Source organism: Coregonus lavaretus (assembly GCF_964263955.1).
Source record: "Coregonus lavaretus genome assembly, chromosome: 2".
Classification (NCBI taxonomy): domain Eukaryota; kingdom Metazoa; phylum Chordata; class Actinopteri; order Salmoniformes; family Salmonidae; genus Coregonus; species Coregonus lavaretus.
This window is the reverse complement of record NC_139989.1, coordinates 35,736,760-35,754,022: the sequence shown is the minus strand read 5'-3', so window position 1 is coordinate 35,754,022 and position 17,263 is coordinate 35,736,760. Positions and strand designations below refer to the sequence as shown.

General features: G+C 43.1%; 1 protein-coding gene across 1 annotated transcript in view; it reads left to right on the top strand.

Moving 5' to 3' along the window:
• Positions 1-17,263, top strand: part of LOC311101260 (neurabin-2-like) — a 63,527-nt gene that overhangs the window by 39,502 nt on the left and 6,762 nt on the right. The window contains exons 3-5 of the mRNA XM_084142385.1: positions 13,323-13,455; positions 15,950-16,070; positions 16,181-16,285. Of these exons, the coding sequence (XP_083998511.1) occupies positions 13,323-13,455; positions 15,950-16,070; positions 16,181-16,285 (359 nt within the window). The remainder of the gene's footprint in view (positions 1-13,322; positions 13,456-15,949; positions 16,071-16,180; positions 16,286-17,263) is intronic.

Sequence of the window (17,263 nt, the reverse complement as noted above, 5' to 3'; positions counted from 1 at the left end):
GCTAGCTCCTTGTGTTGATGACAATGACAGCCAGAAGCCCTGCAGCTAGTCTGCTCCCCTCCTCTCCTCCCTCCTCCATTCACAGAAAGAGGAACGTCTATCCCTCCCTTCTTCCCTTCATATGTTAGCCTGGGGCTGGGGAAGTGGACAGAGCGGTGCTGAGCGGGGAGAAAGGGAATGTGGGATATCAGGACACCAGAGCTCGGTCTGTCATTAAACAAAACCTACTGCTATTATATATTTATAACGTAATATAATAGATCTGATTTAATATAGTATTTCATACTCTTCCTGTTAATCTAACAGTTTGAGATGCTGTATGATGGAAATTGATCTAATTAATGATTTAGCTAGCTGAGGGTTTGGTGTACTATTAATAACACATGATTTAATAGCTCCTAGCTGCTATCCTGCCTGGCTTGAACATACTATGACATACATATCGTCTGACATATATCCCCACTCTCACATAGGAAACTGCTGTAGTGCCTGCAGTGTTCTACTAAGACTAGATTTCCTACTGCTAATCTAATACTTTACAATGCCATCTGATGGTAATGAAGCTAATGAATTGTCTGTGCTAGTGTCAATGCTATTGATAGCCAAGGATGGCACATTACTGTAGCTAGCACGGCTACCTCATTGATGGCTAGCTATACAGCTAGTTGCTATGTTTACTGTAGATAATGTACATAGATCAGACTGATATGCAGTGACATACTGTAGGCTATAAAGTATCCTACAGTGTTTAGAATTGTGTTTCTAGTTTCAGGAGATCTCTGTATACAGTATGTTTATCTAATCTAATAGTTTTTGAAGCCATCTTTGAGAATGCATCTAATGAATGGTTTGATTTAGTCTCCATGCCAATACTGGCACATCATCCTTACACAATAGACTGCCCAGTCCCTCCCTCTGGCTATGGTAAGATGCCATAATATATATGCTGTACAACCCGAGGATTTCACATAAAGGCATATGGAGCATTATTGTATTTCAACTGTGAATGGTCGTTTCAAATGCCAACTGGTGCATATGCATCTTATGAATGGTTTAATTGACTAGTGCACTGTGTTTATCTATCTCTAGGCCTAGGCCTACTATATAGGCTAGAATGTACAATGCTTTAGATCAGTGTTTCCTAAATGGTGGGTTGCGGCTGATTTCTTTGGGTTGAGTCATATTTATTTGTGGCTTATAGTTCAGGAAAACACCCAAAAGCTCTATTGAAGATACAGCTTTAAGACGTTTGGAATGCAAAGACACAGTCTCTCTCACACACACACACACACACACACACACACACACACACACACACACACACACACACACACACACACACACACACACACACACACACACACACAGGAAGAGAAGACACCATAATCCCCCAAGTCTGACAGTGGAAACACACACACCGACACGCAGACACACACAGACCTATCACAAGGGAGGTGGAACACAAGCCCGATCTGTATCTACCACTTCCTGTCATCATGTTGTGCTTCCTGTCTCTCCCAAGTAGTGTCTGAAACTGTTCCAGAGTCAGTCTTCAGCGTATTCTGCTGAATATAGCCCTATGATACAGCACTTGCGCCACGTTGTGGCAGACGCCATAGTGACGCCATAGCAACTCCTTAGCGACAAGGATTTTTTACCCTTACCTGCTGGGGTAGTGACACATGAACCCCCTAGAGACATACAGACAGATTGAGGCTAATGGGGTGTGTGTGTGTGTGCGCACCTGCCCACTGTTAGACTGAGGAGATGGAGATGTCAGCATCCCCAAATCATCATCACATCAAGTCTACGTGGAAATCAACCAACCCTCAAAATCACCTAGCTCTCTCTCTCTCTTTATATCCCCTCTTTCTCTAAACCTGCACATCTAGACAGGAAAACATCTTCATCAAAATAGTCTCTCTCCCCCCGCCTCCCTCCCTCTCTAAACCCCAGCAGCGTGGACCCCCTCCCCTCCACTGTTAAAACCAGCATGTCTCCTCAGGTTCATTATCAGATCACCAAGTGGATTATTTAGCTAGGCAAACACCCTCCTCCTCCTCTGCATCCTCCTGCCCCTGCTGTGGTAGCCGTTTGCACACTATGCTAACATACTTTTAGGCCTAAGGCAGCAATGTAAAATAGTGGCTGGGACAAAGTTGGTGTTATAATGTGTGATTCAGGCATTGAATTAAAGGCGTACACCTGCTGTTTTCCCTTGAGCAACGTATTTTGTCAAATCTGAATAATTAATTGTTTTCAACTGTTTCCAAAAGGAACTATTTGATTTAGTTTAGCAACCAGTTAGATACTCTAAATAAATGTACACTCAGTAAGGAAGGCTGCAAATCGGAAGATTTTGGCAGATTTGAACGGTGTTGTCCGTATGCAGGAAGTCTCCCCGTTGTGTATGATGATGTCACCTTTAAGCCCTATACTGTAGTGCACATGTGTCAAACTCATTCCACGGAGGGCCGAGTGTCTGCGGGTTTTCGCTCCTCCCTTCTACTTGATTGATGAATTAAGGTCACTAATTAATCTCACCTGGTTGTCTAGGTCATAGTTGAAAGGAAAAACCTAAAACCAGCAGACACTACATCCTCCATGGAATGAGTTTGACACCCCTGCTGTAGTGTAATTAAGACACTATACATGTGGACATATTCATGTTCCTGATAGGATAATGGTGTCTGTGACTTGTGACATCCCCTTCCCTCCCTGCTGCATTCTGTGTGTGTGTACAGTATTGTCACAGTGACCTGCCTCTCACTGAGGGGACAGTACAGAGCAGAGGTGGAGGACGTCCCCTACTGTTAAGGCCTGCTGTGTGTGTGATGATACCCTCTGCTTCATTCTGCTCTGCACACACACACACACTCAGAGACGCTTGTAGGCACCTCCCCTTTCAAATGTTATAAAACAAAACCATACAAAAAAAAATCTGATTTTTAAGAGGGATGAACAAAGGATTGGAGATTTACACATAGAAGATGAAAACATGATGAATTAGGGGGTAAAGAACAAATAATAATTAAAGTACAGTGCATAATGAAAAATGAAAGGCAGAGAAGTTATTGGAATGTCCAGATATTTTTTCATTTAGAATTTGAAGGAGTTGAACCTGTTGCAGTGCTTGAGGTGTTCCGGGAGACTGTTCCAAATAAACAGACTTCTGTAGGAGATGGGAAATTGACCTAGTCTTGGAAAAAGGGGGTGTGGAGCTCTGTGGCAGTTCTTGTGGAGTAGTGGTTGACTTCTCTTTTCTCTCCACATTCCCCTCTCTCTATACCATCTTTCCCCTCTGCTGTGTTTCTCTTTCTCTCAGTCATTCTGGTGAGGATCACAATCGCTGCGGGTTGCCTCGTTCTTTATTCACATGCATGAGCCCTATTGCCCAAGCTGATTGCATTTATATGGCGTTCCTCCGTGAGGGATGCAGAAAATACACATTCCCTGTGTCCACGGGCCTGGCTGAGATGTGTGTGTGTAGTCTCCATGGTAACCAGGCCAGCAGTGTCATACATCGGCCCGCTCTTAAGGCGAATGAAACCATATGCTTCTTTTTTTTTTAAAGGGGAAAAACAGCTAGTGAAATACGACCTAGGCACACAGTCTGCCCCGCCTCACTGAAGTCTAAACTGCTGACTGTGCCAGAGCTTTTACGTACCTTCGTCTGTTGTGTTCGCCTTTAAATGTTGCCTCATGTCTCTGCCTCCCTCCACCACTCCCACGCCAGACAGCCACCACACCCCCTCCACCCCACTGCAGTACACACACAGCTGGGCAGAGCAGAGAGAGAAGGTACAGGCTATGCTATGGTTGTAATTGCTATTCTGTTAGCATTAGCATTAGCAACATGCTATGCTCCTGCTAGCGTAGTGCCAGCCACATACCAGCTAAATCCTGTGGAATGGCTGAAAGGCAGGAACAGGGAGATGGGTAAACACAGTGGTCAGCCCAGCCACATTCCATACTGTCTCTGTTTGCGTCCCAAATTGCACCCTATTCCCTATACCCTATACTTTTGATCTGGGTCCAAATGACCATTTGGGACGCAAACACTTTCTACCCACCTCACTCTCCCCTAAGTGACCCACTGAAGGTAGGGGTTGCCCTTAACCACAGTTCTAGGTTCAGATTTACCCTCATTCTTCATCTCAACCATTAGGGAGATTGATGGAATGATAGCTGATCCTGTATAAGTGGTTAAGAACAGCTCCCACAAGCTGAACACAACCAGAACATCTGTTTTATCCTCTATCCTACTCCTCTCCTTCCTTCCTCCCTCATTTTCTCTCTCTCTGTCTCTCTCTCTCTCTCTCTCTCTCTCTCTCTCTCTGTGAATTGGGTTAATCCATGGCAGTGTAAGAAATCTGTCTTCCCTACTACTTACTAAAGCTACATACGTTGTGCTACTCCTACTACATACTATTTAGAACACACTGTTTAGTAAGAACGAATGCAGTAAGCAACACATATCAACATAATAGGCTCCTCCTACTGAGAATGTGTAATCTAATGCACAATTACGTTGATTGTCATTTAAAGCATACAACATTTTCGAAATGTCACACTATAAAACGTTTTTTTTTTGCATACCCAAAATGCCTACTATTTAGAACACAAGTACGGGTATTCGGACACGGCCCATATGTCTGAGAACTTTCCAAGCTGGTCACATCAGGCCAGAGCAGGGCCCAAAATTCAGACTTGTCTCATACTGGACCGTACTATCAAAATTATTTATTCACATTTGTGTGCTATAACATAGCCTGCGTGCTAGCCTGGTTTTGCTACGTGTTATTGTGTGTCTTTGACAAGGCTACAATATAGCATTGGTGAATGCAGAGCTAGTCAGGCACACAGGCTAACTGCACATCTACAGTTGAAGTCGGAAGTTTACATACACCTTAGCCAAATACATTTAAATTCAGTTTTTCACAATTCCTGACATTTAATCCTAGTAAAACTTCCCTGTCTTAGGTCAGTTAGGATCACCACTTTATTTTAAGAATGTGGAATGTCAGAATAATAGTAGAGAGAATGATTTATTCCATTCCTCCTGACAGAGCTGGTGTAACTGAGTCAGGTTTGTAGGCCTCCTTGCTCGCACACGCTTTTTCAGATCTGCCCACACATTTTCTATAGGATTGAGGTCAGAGCTTTGTGATGGCCACTCCAATACCTTGACTTTGTTGTCCTTAAGCCATTTTGCCACAACTTTGGAAGTATGCATGGGGTCATTGTCCATTTGGAAGACCCATTTGCGACCAAGCTTTAACTTCCTGACTGATGTCTTGAGATGTTGGTTCAATATATCCACATCATTTCCCTTCCTCATGATGCCATCTATTTTGTGAAGTGCACCAGTCCCTCCTGCAGCAAAGCACCCCCACAGCATGATGCTGCCACCCCCGTGCTTCACGGTTGGGATGGTGTTCTTCGGCTTGCAAGTCACCCCCTTTTTCCTCCAAACATAACGATGGTCATTATGGCCAAACGGTTCTATTTTTGTTTCATCAGACCAGAGGACATTTCTCCAAAAAGTACAATCTTTGTCCCCATGTGCAGTTCCAAACCATAGTCTGGCTTTTTTATGGCGGTTTTGGAGCAGTGGCTTCTTCCTTACTGAGCGGCCTTTCAGGTTATGTCGATATAGGACTCGTTTTACTGTGGATATAGATACTTTTGTACCTGTTTCCTCCAGCATCTTCACAAGGTCCTTTGCTGTTGTTCTGGGATTGATTTGCACTTTTCGCACCAAAGTACGATCATCTCTAGGAGACACAACGCGTCTCCTTCCTGAGCGGTATGACGGCTGCGTGGTCCCATGGTGTTTATACTTGCGTAATATTGTTTGTACAGATGAACGTGGAACCTTCAGGCGTTTGGAAATTGCTCCCAAGGATGAACCAGACTTGTGTAGGTCTACAAATATTTTTTTGAGGTCTTGACTGATTTTCTTTTGATTTTCCCATGATGTCAAGCAAAGCGGCACTGAGTTTGAAGATAGGCCGAAATACATCCACAGGTGGTACACCTCCAATTGACTTAAATTATGTCAATTAGCCTATCTGAAGCTTCTAAAGCCATGACATCATTTTCTGGGATTTTCCAAGCTGTTTAAAGGCACAGTCAACTTAGTGTATGTAAACTTCTGACAAACTGGAATTGTGATACAGTGAATTATAAATGAAATAATCTGTCTGTAAACAATTGTTGGAAAAATGACTTGTGTCATGCACAAAGTAGATGTCCTAACCGACTTGCCAAAACTATAGTTTGTTAACAAGAAATTTGTGGAGTGGTTGAAAAACAAGTTTTATTGACTCCGACCTAAGTGTATGTAAACTTCCGACTTCATCTGTATATAAGGAAATCAGTCAATTTAAATAAATTCATTATGCCCTAATCTATGGATTTCACATGACTGGGCAGGGGTGCAGCCATGGGTGGGCCTCAGAGGGCATAGGCCCACCCACTGGGAAGGCAGGCCCACCCACTGGGGAGCCAGGCCCAGCCAATCAGAATGAGTTTTTCCCCATAAAAGGGTTTTATTACTGACAGAAATACTACTCAGTTTCATCAGCTGTCCGGGTGGCTGGTCTCGGATGATCCCGCAGGTGAAGAAGCTGGAAATGGAGGTCCTGGGCTAGCGTGGTTACATGTGGTCTGCGGTTGTGAGGCTGGTTGGACGTACTGCCAAATTCTCTAAAATGAAGTTGGAGGTGTCTTATGGTAGAGAAATTAACATTAAATTATTTGGCAACAGCTCTGGTGGACATTCCTGCAGTCAGCATGCCAATTGCACGCCCCGTAAAAACTTCAGACATCTGTGGCATTGTGTTGTGTGACAGAACTGCACATTTTAGTGGCCTTTATTTGTCACCTGTGTAATGATAATGCTGTTTAATCAGCTTCTTGATATGCTCACTAACAGGGAAGTAAACACATTTGTGCACAACATTTGAGAGAAATAAGCTTTTTGTGCATATGGAAAATGTCTGGGATCTTTTATTTAAACTCATGAAACATGGGATCAACACTTTACATGTTGCGTTTATATTTTTGATCTGTAATATATGCCATTTAGCAGACGCTTCTATCCAAAGCGACTTACAGTCATGCGTGCATACATTTTACCTACGAGTGGTCCTGGGAATTGAACCCACTATACTACGTTGCAAGCGTTATGCTCTATTAACTGAGCTACAGTACAGACCACTCTCTGTCTGTCCTCATTCTCATGTTACAATCAAAAGGTCCATTACAGCTCTGGAAGGGCAGCTTAGTAAAGCCATTACTTAGCTTTTTTCCATTATAGTTTTAGTACAGCACATTTATAATTGACTTTCTATAAGAAGATAGAGAGATAGTATAGAGATATCATTGAGCTGGTCAGCTTGTTCATATCGAGTGAAGGGAGGGCAGTATCTTTTTTGTTTTGCCTGATATGGAAGCTTCCGCTAATTAGACCATATTGTCAAAGTTATTGTAGATTATGTTTTCAAATGTCAAAAAATTATAGATTTTCACAATTTATTTGAGCAATACGCCATGATAGTGGAGACACTGAAAACAGTTTTTTTCAATGTGTGTGCCGTGCACGTTTTAAAAAGTGTGTGTGTGTGCATATGTGTAAAATGAATTCCCTGAAGTCTAGACAGAGAGATGCTGAGACTGAAAAAATAACTGCCCTCTGACTGCAGCCTGGGGAGAGAGAGATAAGAGAGAGAAACTGGTGTCAAACTAACATTTGCCAAGCTGCCGGTTGCTATGGTGACGGCACCACGTGACCATAGTGATGGTATTCACACAGAGTAGGGAAGCTGTTGCGAGAGAGCGCAAGCGAGAGATTCTTGAAAAGCATTGAGTCGAGATTACAATGCATTTGATAAAATATTGACGCTCGTAAGCGGAGAGAGAGAGAATTATGGGATGTGTGTGGAGGGGGGAGGGGTCAAAAACAAGGTTGTGAAAGAAAGGGCCTATTGGATATTTAAGGATTTTTATGGTTTTATTTATATTTTCTCTCACAGAACATATCATTCTATCTCCATCTCGCTTTAAGTATTCAACCCTTTTGATATGGCAAGCCTAAATACTGTAAGTTCAGGAGTAAAAATGTGCTTAACATGACACATACGTTGCATGGACTCTGTGTGCAATAATAGTGTTAAACATGATTTTAGAATGACTGCCTCATCTCTATACCTCACACATGCAATTGTCTGTAAGGTCCCTCAGTCGAGCAGTGCATTTCAAACACAGATTCAACCACAAAGACCAGGGAGGTTTTCCAATGCCTTGCAAAGAAGGGCACCTTCTAGGTAGATTGGTAAAAAAAACAAAAAACAGACATTGAATATCCTTTTGAGCATGATGAAGTTATTAATTATACTTTGGATGGTGTAACGATACACCCATTCACTACAAATATACTACAGGCATCCTTCCTAACTCAGTTGCTGGAGAGGAAGGAAACCGCTGAGTGATTTTACCATGAGGCCAATGGTGACCTTAAAACAGTTAGTTTAAAGGCTGTGATAGGAGAAAATGGAGGATTGATCGACAACATTGTAGTTACTCCGCAATGCTAACCTAAATGTTAGAGTGAAAAGAAGGAAGCCTGTACAGAATTCAAATATTCCAAAACATGCACCCTGTTTGCAACAAGGCACTAAAGTAAAACTGCAAAAAATGTGGCAAAGAAATTAACTTTATGTCCTCAATACAAAGCGTTATGTTTGGGGAAAATCCAACACAATACATCACTGAGTACCACTCTTCATATTTTCAAGCATGGTGGTGGCTGCATCATGGGTATGCTTGTAATCAGCAAGGACTAGGTCTTTTTTTCGGATAAAAATAAATGGAATAGCGCATAAAGCTAAGCAGGAAATCTTAGAGGAAAACCTGGTTCAGTCTGCTTTCAAACAGACACTGGGAGACATTCACCTTTCAGCAGGACAATAACCTAAAACACAAGGCCAAATATACACTGGAGTTGCTTATCAAGACGACATAGAATTTTTGGTGGCCTAGTTCCAGTTTTGACTTAAATCGGCTTAAATCTATGGCAAGACTTGAAAATGGCTGTCTAGCAATGATCAACAACCAACTTGACAGAGCTTGAACAATTTAAAAAAGAATAATGTACAAATATTTTACAATCCAGGTGTGCAAATCTCTTAGACTTACCCAGAAATACTCACAGCTGTAATCGCTGCCAAAGGTGATTCTAACATTGACTCGGGTGTGAATACTTATGTAAATGAGATATTTCTGTATTTCATTTCTAAATAAATTAGCAAACATTTCTAAATACATGTTTTCACTTTGTCATTATGGGGTATTGTGTGTAGATGGGTGAGAAAAAATATCAAATGAATCCATTTTGAATTCAGGCTGTAACACAACAAAATGTGAAATAAGTCAAGCGGTATGAATACTTTCTGAAAGAGAAAGGGGGATACCTAGTCAGTTGCAGAACTGAATGCATTCAACTGAAATGTGTCTTCTGCATTTTAACCCAACCGCTCTGAATCAGAGAGGTGCGGAGGGCTGCCTTAATGTTGCTATTTGGGACGCATCCATAGACTGTCTGGTTGTAGTTATTTAACATTTAAGTCATTTAGCAGACGCTCTTATCCAGAGCGACTTACAAATTGGTGCATTCAATTTAGGATAGCCAGTGGGACAACCCCCCCCCCCCCCCTTTTTTTTTGTGGGGGAGTGGGGGGTAGAAGGATTACTGTTATACTATTCCAGGTATTCCTGAAAGAGGTAGGGTTTCAAGTGTCTCCGGAAGGTGGTCAGTGACTCCGTTGTCCTGACTTCGTGGGGGAGCTTGTTCCACCATTGGGGTGCCAGAGCAGCGAATAGCTTTGACTGGGCTGAGCAGGAACTGTGCTTCCGTAGAGGTAGGGGGGCTAGCAGGCCAGAGGTGGATGAACGTAGTGCCCTCGTTTGGGTGTAGGGTCTGATCAGAGCCTGAAGGTAAGGAGGTGCCGTTCCCCTCACAGCTCCGTAGGCAAGCACCATGGTTTTGTAGTAGATGCGAGCCTCAACTGGAAGCCAGTGGAGTGTGCGGAGGAGCGGGGTGACATGAGAGAACTTGGGAAGGTTGAACACCAGACGGGCTACAGCGTTCTGGATAAGTTGTAGGGGTTTAATGGCAGAGGCAGGGAGCCCAGCCAACAGCGAGTTGCAGTAATCCAGACGGGAGATGACAAGTGCCTGGATTAGGACCTGTGCAGCTTTCTCTGTAAGGTAGGGTCGTACTCTGCGAATGTTGTAGAGCATGAAAGCGGGTCACCGCTTTCATGTTAGCGGAGAACGAGTGTTGTCCAGGGTCACGCCAAGGTTCTTTGCAGTCTGGGAGGAGGACACAATGGAGTTGTCAACCGTGATGGCGAGATCATGGAGCGGGCAGTCCTTCCCCGGGAGGAAGAGCAGCTCCGTCTTGCCGAGGTTCAGCTTGAGGTGATGATCCGACATCCACACTGATATGTCTGCCAGACATGCAGAGATCTAATAGCTGGAGAAAATAATCCTCTTTGCTGGCTGCTACATAGGGCCAATCATATGATATTATGCGATAACACACCTCTGGTTTATGTGCTTTGAAATGGCTTTTCCTTTCCTTATGCTAGTTATGGTGTAGTGTAAAGTAACTTATCCAGACCTGTCTCAGGACTAAATGTTTCTGTATTTTAAACATCTGGATGGCGTTGCTGGGTTTTCACCAGCTGAAATGATCTGTAAAATCAGAGGCATAGTTTGTAGGCTTATATTCCATTTGGGAGGAGTTATGCAAATGATATGTAAATGAGGCCCTCATCAGTTAAAATCATGTTGATTACGGTTGGTCTTGGTTCAGTGTGGCTTTGTGATAAGTACTCTGTCTCTGGTTTAAAAGAAAGCTAACAAGTATTGGTATTTACTAGGGGTAGTGATCTGGCTTTCTCAGTAGTAAATATGAAGCTTCTGCCTTTTTGGAGCAGAGGGAAGTGGCACACCTTCTAGCAGCCCTGATAGAGCGGCTGTTAAGGTGAAGTCTTTCACTTGACAAGAAGACTCATCACACTCCTACACTTTATTTAGGTGTGTGTCATCTTTTTTTTTTTTTTTTTTTTGAACTATTTTGATATTGAATCCTGCTTTATTGGGTAGGGCTTGCAAGTTATTAAGTTAAGCATTTCAGCATTTCACTGTACTTGTGCATGTGACAAATAAACTAGAAAATTGAAGTGTCAGGTCTCGGCTTCTTTTAGTAAGAGCTTATGGACGACAGACACTTGAAGAGGAGATTTGAGGACTTGAAACAATGCTGAATACCAAATCCTTGTTTATCACATCTTATTTTTGCCTCTTCTCCTTCTGCCTCTCACACAGTAAACCTCCATTTCCCGTAAAATAACACACGGCTCATTAAATTCTCCCCTGACCAGCTGATGAACTCAGTTCCCTTGTTGCCTACTTTTAATTATTTCTCACATCTACCTTCTTTACTCCCCTCCTATGAGTACAAGACGTTGAAAATATGTATTTCAACACATTTTGCTCACTGGGCCTAGATAACATAGACCTGGACTAGGCCATTATGGCTTAGAATTCTAGCAGTACAAAATCCTAAAGGTTGAGGGTTGTGTTTTATCCTTTAACCTCAGCAAGAGGATATCCACCTTATTTATACTTAACCCTCTTGGCACGCTTGTGGATAACTCTGTTAGAGCTGTTGTTGTTGTTGGTAATCTAATTCGTTGGTGTTTTTTTTTTTTACTATGGAAATAACAAATGCATATTAATAATGTTGGCATGGCAACCCTGGATCAGATCAAATAACTGGATAAAGGATTCCTCCCAATTTATGATATGAATAATACATGTGAAACTCCATGACCTGTGTGTGTGTGTGTGTGTGTGTGTGTGTGTGTGTGTGTGTGTGTGTGTGTGTGTGTGTGTGTGTGTGTGTGTGTGTGTGTGTGTGTGTGTGTGTGTGTGTGTGCATGTGCATGACCCCATTTCAAATATTAAACCTCATCCCTCTGAAAACGGAACACATCCCCAAAAATGCCCCTAACTCTCCAGACCTGCCCAGACACCTCTCTAATGCACTAATGCAGGATGGGAGGTTATGAAAAATACATCCCCCTGTTAAATATAAATCACCTAAGTAGCACTAAAAAAAATAACCTGAGTAGTACACCCCATCTAGCCTAGCCGCTCACTGGAGCACCCTCTCCACTGCTCTCTACACCCACAAGCTGCCAGTGTAGCAGGGCACTCCAACACCAACACCACCCATAAGTATGTCCTCGCTGCCAGAGTGAATTTGGCTGGCTGCAGAGGGAGGAAAGAGGCCTTAAATACACACACTCACATGCTCTCGCTCTCCTCTCCCTCGCACTCACACACATTAAACTAGATAGACTTTATAGGTCGGTTGATAATCCAAAAGCTCAGTCGAGAAGCCATGAGCTTGTGTGTTTGTATCAGTGGCAGTATATAACACCACCCCTGTCTGTCTGTCTGGTTATTGGAGACGTCTCCTACCGCCCTGTTAGCGCCTTGCCTGCCTAGCTCTCCTTTTAACTCCGGGTAGAGGTCTGTACGCCTGTAGGCACAGATCTAGGATCAGCTTACTCTTCCCGTAGTCTTATCCTTAACCATTAGTGGTGACAATGCTAAACTGACCTTAGATCATTTTCTAGAGCAGGGGTTCCCAAACTTTTTCACTGGGCGGGGAACATCCTGCGCCTACCCTGTGCCCATATTTCTATGGGCACAAGCACTGTTCATGACACAAGCTGTCCACACCCCTCTTGTTGGTGGAGAGAATTTTGCAGGTTTAAGCTTATTTTCTGCAATTCTACACGTTTTGTCATGGGATGCAAAGGAAATGTTGCAGTTTTAAAGGTAATTTTCTTGCAATTCTATACATTTTGCCATGTCGAATGTGTATTCATGTGATATTTGAGTGACCAAAAAATTACAACAATATCTATGGGCTAAAAAAAACATTAGCAGACATGGGCTAGTTGATCTGGACATTTCTGACAAGTTATAAATAGTTCTCTAAGGTATGCAATGACTAACTGATGATGCACTACCCAAAATTGCACCTTGTGCGTTCTACTATAACAACTTTCAAGAGTAAGTTTAAAGCCGGACTGAGTTCCCCTCGGGGTGCGCCTCACAGTTTGGGAGCTACTGTTCTAGAGGACAGGTCTTCACTATGGGAAACCTGTGGTGGTGTAAACCTTGTTTGTTGGTGAGTGTCGAACTGACCTATGACCTTTTTTGTCTTCTCTTGCCAGGTGTTCACCACGTACTCCAACGAGGACTACGACCGGCGTAATGATGACGTTGACCCCATGGCGGCATCGGCTGAGTACGAGCTGGAGAAGAGGGTGGAGAGACTGGACCTCTTCCCTGTGGAATTGGAGAAAGGTAAAAACCTGGTGGAATCTTCTAGAGCATTACAGAACCTCACAGTATATTGTTAGTCCTGCATGGCTCAGTCGGTAGAGCATGGCGCTTGCAACACCAAGGGTCGTGGGTTCGATTCCCGCTGGGGCCAACCATACGTAAAATGTATGCACACATGACTGTCGCTTTGGAGTTCAATAGCATAAACCAATACATAAATAGAGAATTAACTGTAAACATTTAACTGTAACTATTAAAGTTACAACTAGTAGCTAAACATTTTCAGTGAAGCCTGTAGTTCCCATTAAATCTTTAATTAAATTGCTTCAACTAGCTAGTTGAAGTCTTTAAGTAACCTTTACCCTTTTCCTCACAAATCTGCTAGCCACATATATTTACATGATGAGTGAACACCTTAGTGGTCACTAAGTGCTTACTGGTCACAAATGAATCCAGAGTCGCCTGTTATCTCCTTATTGGATTTATATTACACTAGATTAGCAGTGGCTAATTGGGTTCTATTATGGATAATGCCTGCGTATACAAAGTGGCGTAGTAGCTTTAGCTAGCTACTGTATCTTTAAGCCAAGGTTCCCCATTTTATTCCATTTATTTCCTTATATTTGGAAGGTAACATACAGTTGAAGTCGGAAGTTTACATACACCTTAGCCAAATACATTTAAACTCAGTTTTTCACAATTCCTGACATTTAAGCCTAGTAAAAATGTCCTGTCTTAGATCAGTTAGGATCACCACTTTATTTTAAGAATGTGAAATGTCTGAATAATAGTAGAGAGAATGATTTATTTCAGCTTTTATTTCTTTCATCACATTCCCAGTGGGTCAGAAGTTTACATACACTCAATTAGTATTTGGTAGCATTGCCTTTAAATTGTTAAACTTGGTTTCGGGTAGCCTTCCACAAGCTTCCCACAATAAGTTGGGTGAAATTTCATTTTGCCACAACTTTGGAAGTATGCTTGGGGTCATTGTCCATTTGGAAGAACCATTTGCGACCAAGCTTTAACTTCCTGACTGATGTCTTGAGATATATCCACATAATTTTCCTTCCTCATGATGCCATCTATTTTGTGATGTGCACCAGTCCCTCCTGCAGCAAAGCACCCCCACAGCAATTATGCTGCCACCCCCGTGCTTCACGGTTGGGATGGTGTTCTTCGGCTTGCAAGCACCCCCTTTTTCCTCCAAACATAACGATGCTCATTATGGCCAAACAGTTCTATTTTTGTTTCATCAGACCAGAGGACATTTCTCCAACAAGTACGATCTTTGTCCCCATGTGAAGTTGCAAACCGTAGTCTGGCTTTTTTATGGCGGTTTTGGAGCAGTGGCTTCTTCCTTGCTGAGCGGCCTTTCAGGTTATGTCGATATAGGACTCGTTTTACTGTGGATATAGATACTTTTGTACCTGTTTCCTCCAGCATCTTCACAAGGTCCTTTGCTGTTGTTCTGGGATTGATTTGCACTTTTCGCACCAAAGTACGTTCATCTCTAGGAGACAGAACGCGTCTCCTTCCTGAGCGGTATGATGGCTGCGTGGTCCCATGGTGTTTATACTTGCGTACTATTGTTTGTACAGATGAACGTGGTACCTTCAGGCATTTGTAAATTGCTCCCAAGGATGAACCAGACTTGTGTAGGTCTACAATTTTTTTCTGAGGTCTTGGCTGATTTCTTTTGATTTTCCCATAATGTCAAGCAAAGAGGCACTGAGTTTGAAGGTAGGCCTTGAAATACATCCACAGGTGGTACACCTGACTCAAATTATGTCAATTAGCCTATCAGAAGCTTCTAAAGCCATGACATCATTTTCTGGAATTTTCCAAGCTGTTTAAAGGCACAGTCAATTTAGTATATTGTGAAATTGTGATACAGTGAATTATAAGTGAAATAATCTGTCTGTAAACAATTGTTGGAAAAATTACTTGTGTCATGCACAAAGTAGATGTCCTAACCGACTTGCCAAAACTATAGTTTGTAAACAAAAATGTGTGGAGTGGTTGAAAAACGAGTTCAGGTGGGCCTTCGCTTCAGCAAACAAAGGAAAGGAGGGGTGCTCAACAACCATGACAAGAATCATGAGAATGGCTTAACAAGAAAAACTTCCAAAAGGACTAATTCGAGGTAAAAAGGAGTTGGAGGACTCAACAAAAAAAGACAGCGATTTGATTTATTTTTGTCACGTTAATTAATTGTACAGGATGCGAACAGGTGACTGACGTTTCGATGGCAAGCTGACGTCTTCCTCAGAGTGACCTGACCATTGCAGCCTAGTGGCCCATTGAGACACAACAATGGATACTGTACAATGGGTTAAAGTGACAAAAATACATCTCTGCCTTTTTTTGTTGAGTGCTCCAACTCCTTTTTACCTTAAATTAGTCCTTTTGGAAGTTTTTCGTTGTAAGCCATGCTCATATTTATGAGGTTATTGTTGTATTTTATCAAATACAATTTCCCCATATCCTATCTCCTATCCCCTCCTCTCCACAGATGGGGACGGTCTGGGGATCAGCATCATCGGCATGGGTGCCGGGGCAGACATGGGTCTGGAGAAACTGGGCATCTTCGTCAAGACGGTCACTGATGGAGGAGCTGCACACCGAGATGAAAGGTTCTGAACAAACTGTGTTTCAGCAGTGTATCCCAAAATGGTGTTTTTTCCCTTGCTCCTTGTCCTCTTTCCCCTCGTTCACTATCACTCTCTTCCTCCCTCCCCTGCAGGATCCAGGTGAATGACCTGATCGTGGAGGTGGACGGGACCAGTCTGGTGGGCGTGACCCAGGCCTTTGCTGCCTCCGTCCTCAGGAACACCACCGGCACTGTCAAGTAAGAACCCTTACTCAATAGCTGTCAATAAACACTTAGTTTCAACATCAAGCTATTGGTACAATATCTATTGTGTATTCACTGCACTCTGGTCAAATATGGTTCAACAGTACCCTGACAAAATCTGTTATGAGAAACTAAGCATGGGATTGGAGGGAAGGGGGTCTACATACAGAACTGTACGAAGACTGGTGATAGGGAACCAAACACAAGTACCTTAACTCTACCTCTCTTCAGACCGGATCACAATTGGAATCCCTCTCTCCCCATTCACCACCTCTAATCCCTTCATCCCCTCATCCCTCCGCTCTCATCCCTCTCCCCTGCATTATTAACTGCCTGCGAGCAGAGACATCTCCCTGTTTTCACATCACAGCCACCCAGAGATTGGAGAGGCTGATTAATACATGAGCCTGGATCCCAGTGAGATAGCGGAGAGCCCGGTGTCCGTGAAGGAGCGGCGACGCTATTTATAAAATAGCCTGGTCCAGCCTGATTTTCGGACCAAGCTCAGGTTGCTGTCTAACACTACGGACTGTAACCAAAGGAGATCTCGGACTCTTGTCTCCCCTTGTGGAAGCACCTTTGTTCAAAGTGAATTTGCCACCTATTGTTAAGTCCCCCCCCCCCCCCCCCCCGTTTAATCAAAATCCAAGAAATGTCTGTGGAGAATGCTGGTGTTTGACCTCATCCAAGGTCGGATGGGTTTGTACAGACGGTGGCAGGGGGATACTTGCAGATTCACACGTACAGACAGTTCCAGACAAGGCCTGGTTGTTTTCCACTTTGCCTCATGTCCTGAAGGCTGGATGGAGCGTGTCTCTGAGCTTGTGAATATTCACTGATTAGCACATCCGTCGATCACCCTCACAGGCTGCAGACTGGGTGCACTGACAGGTGGTGATATTTTGATTGGTCCAAAATTAGAAGCGCCGTCTCTTTGGCGAATATGCTTCAGCATAGTCACAGAAAATAGAT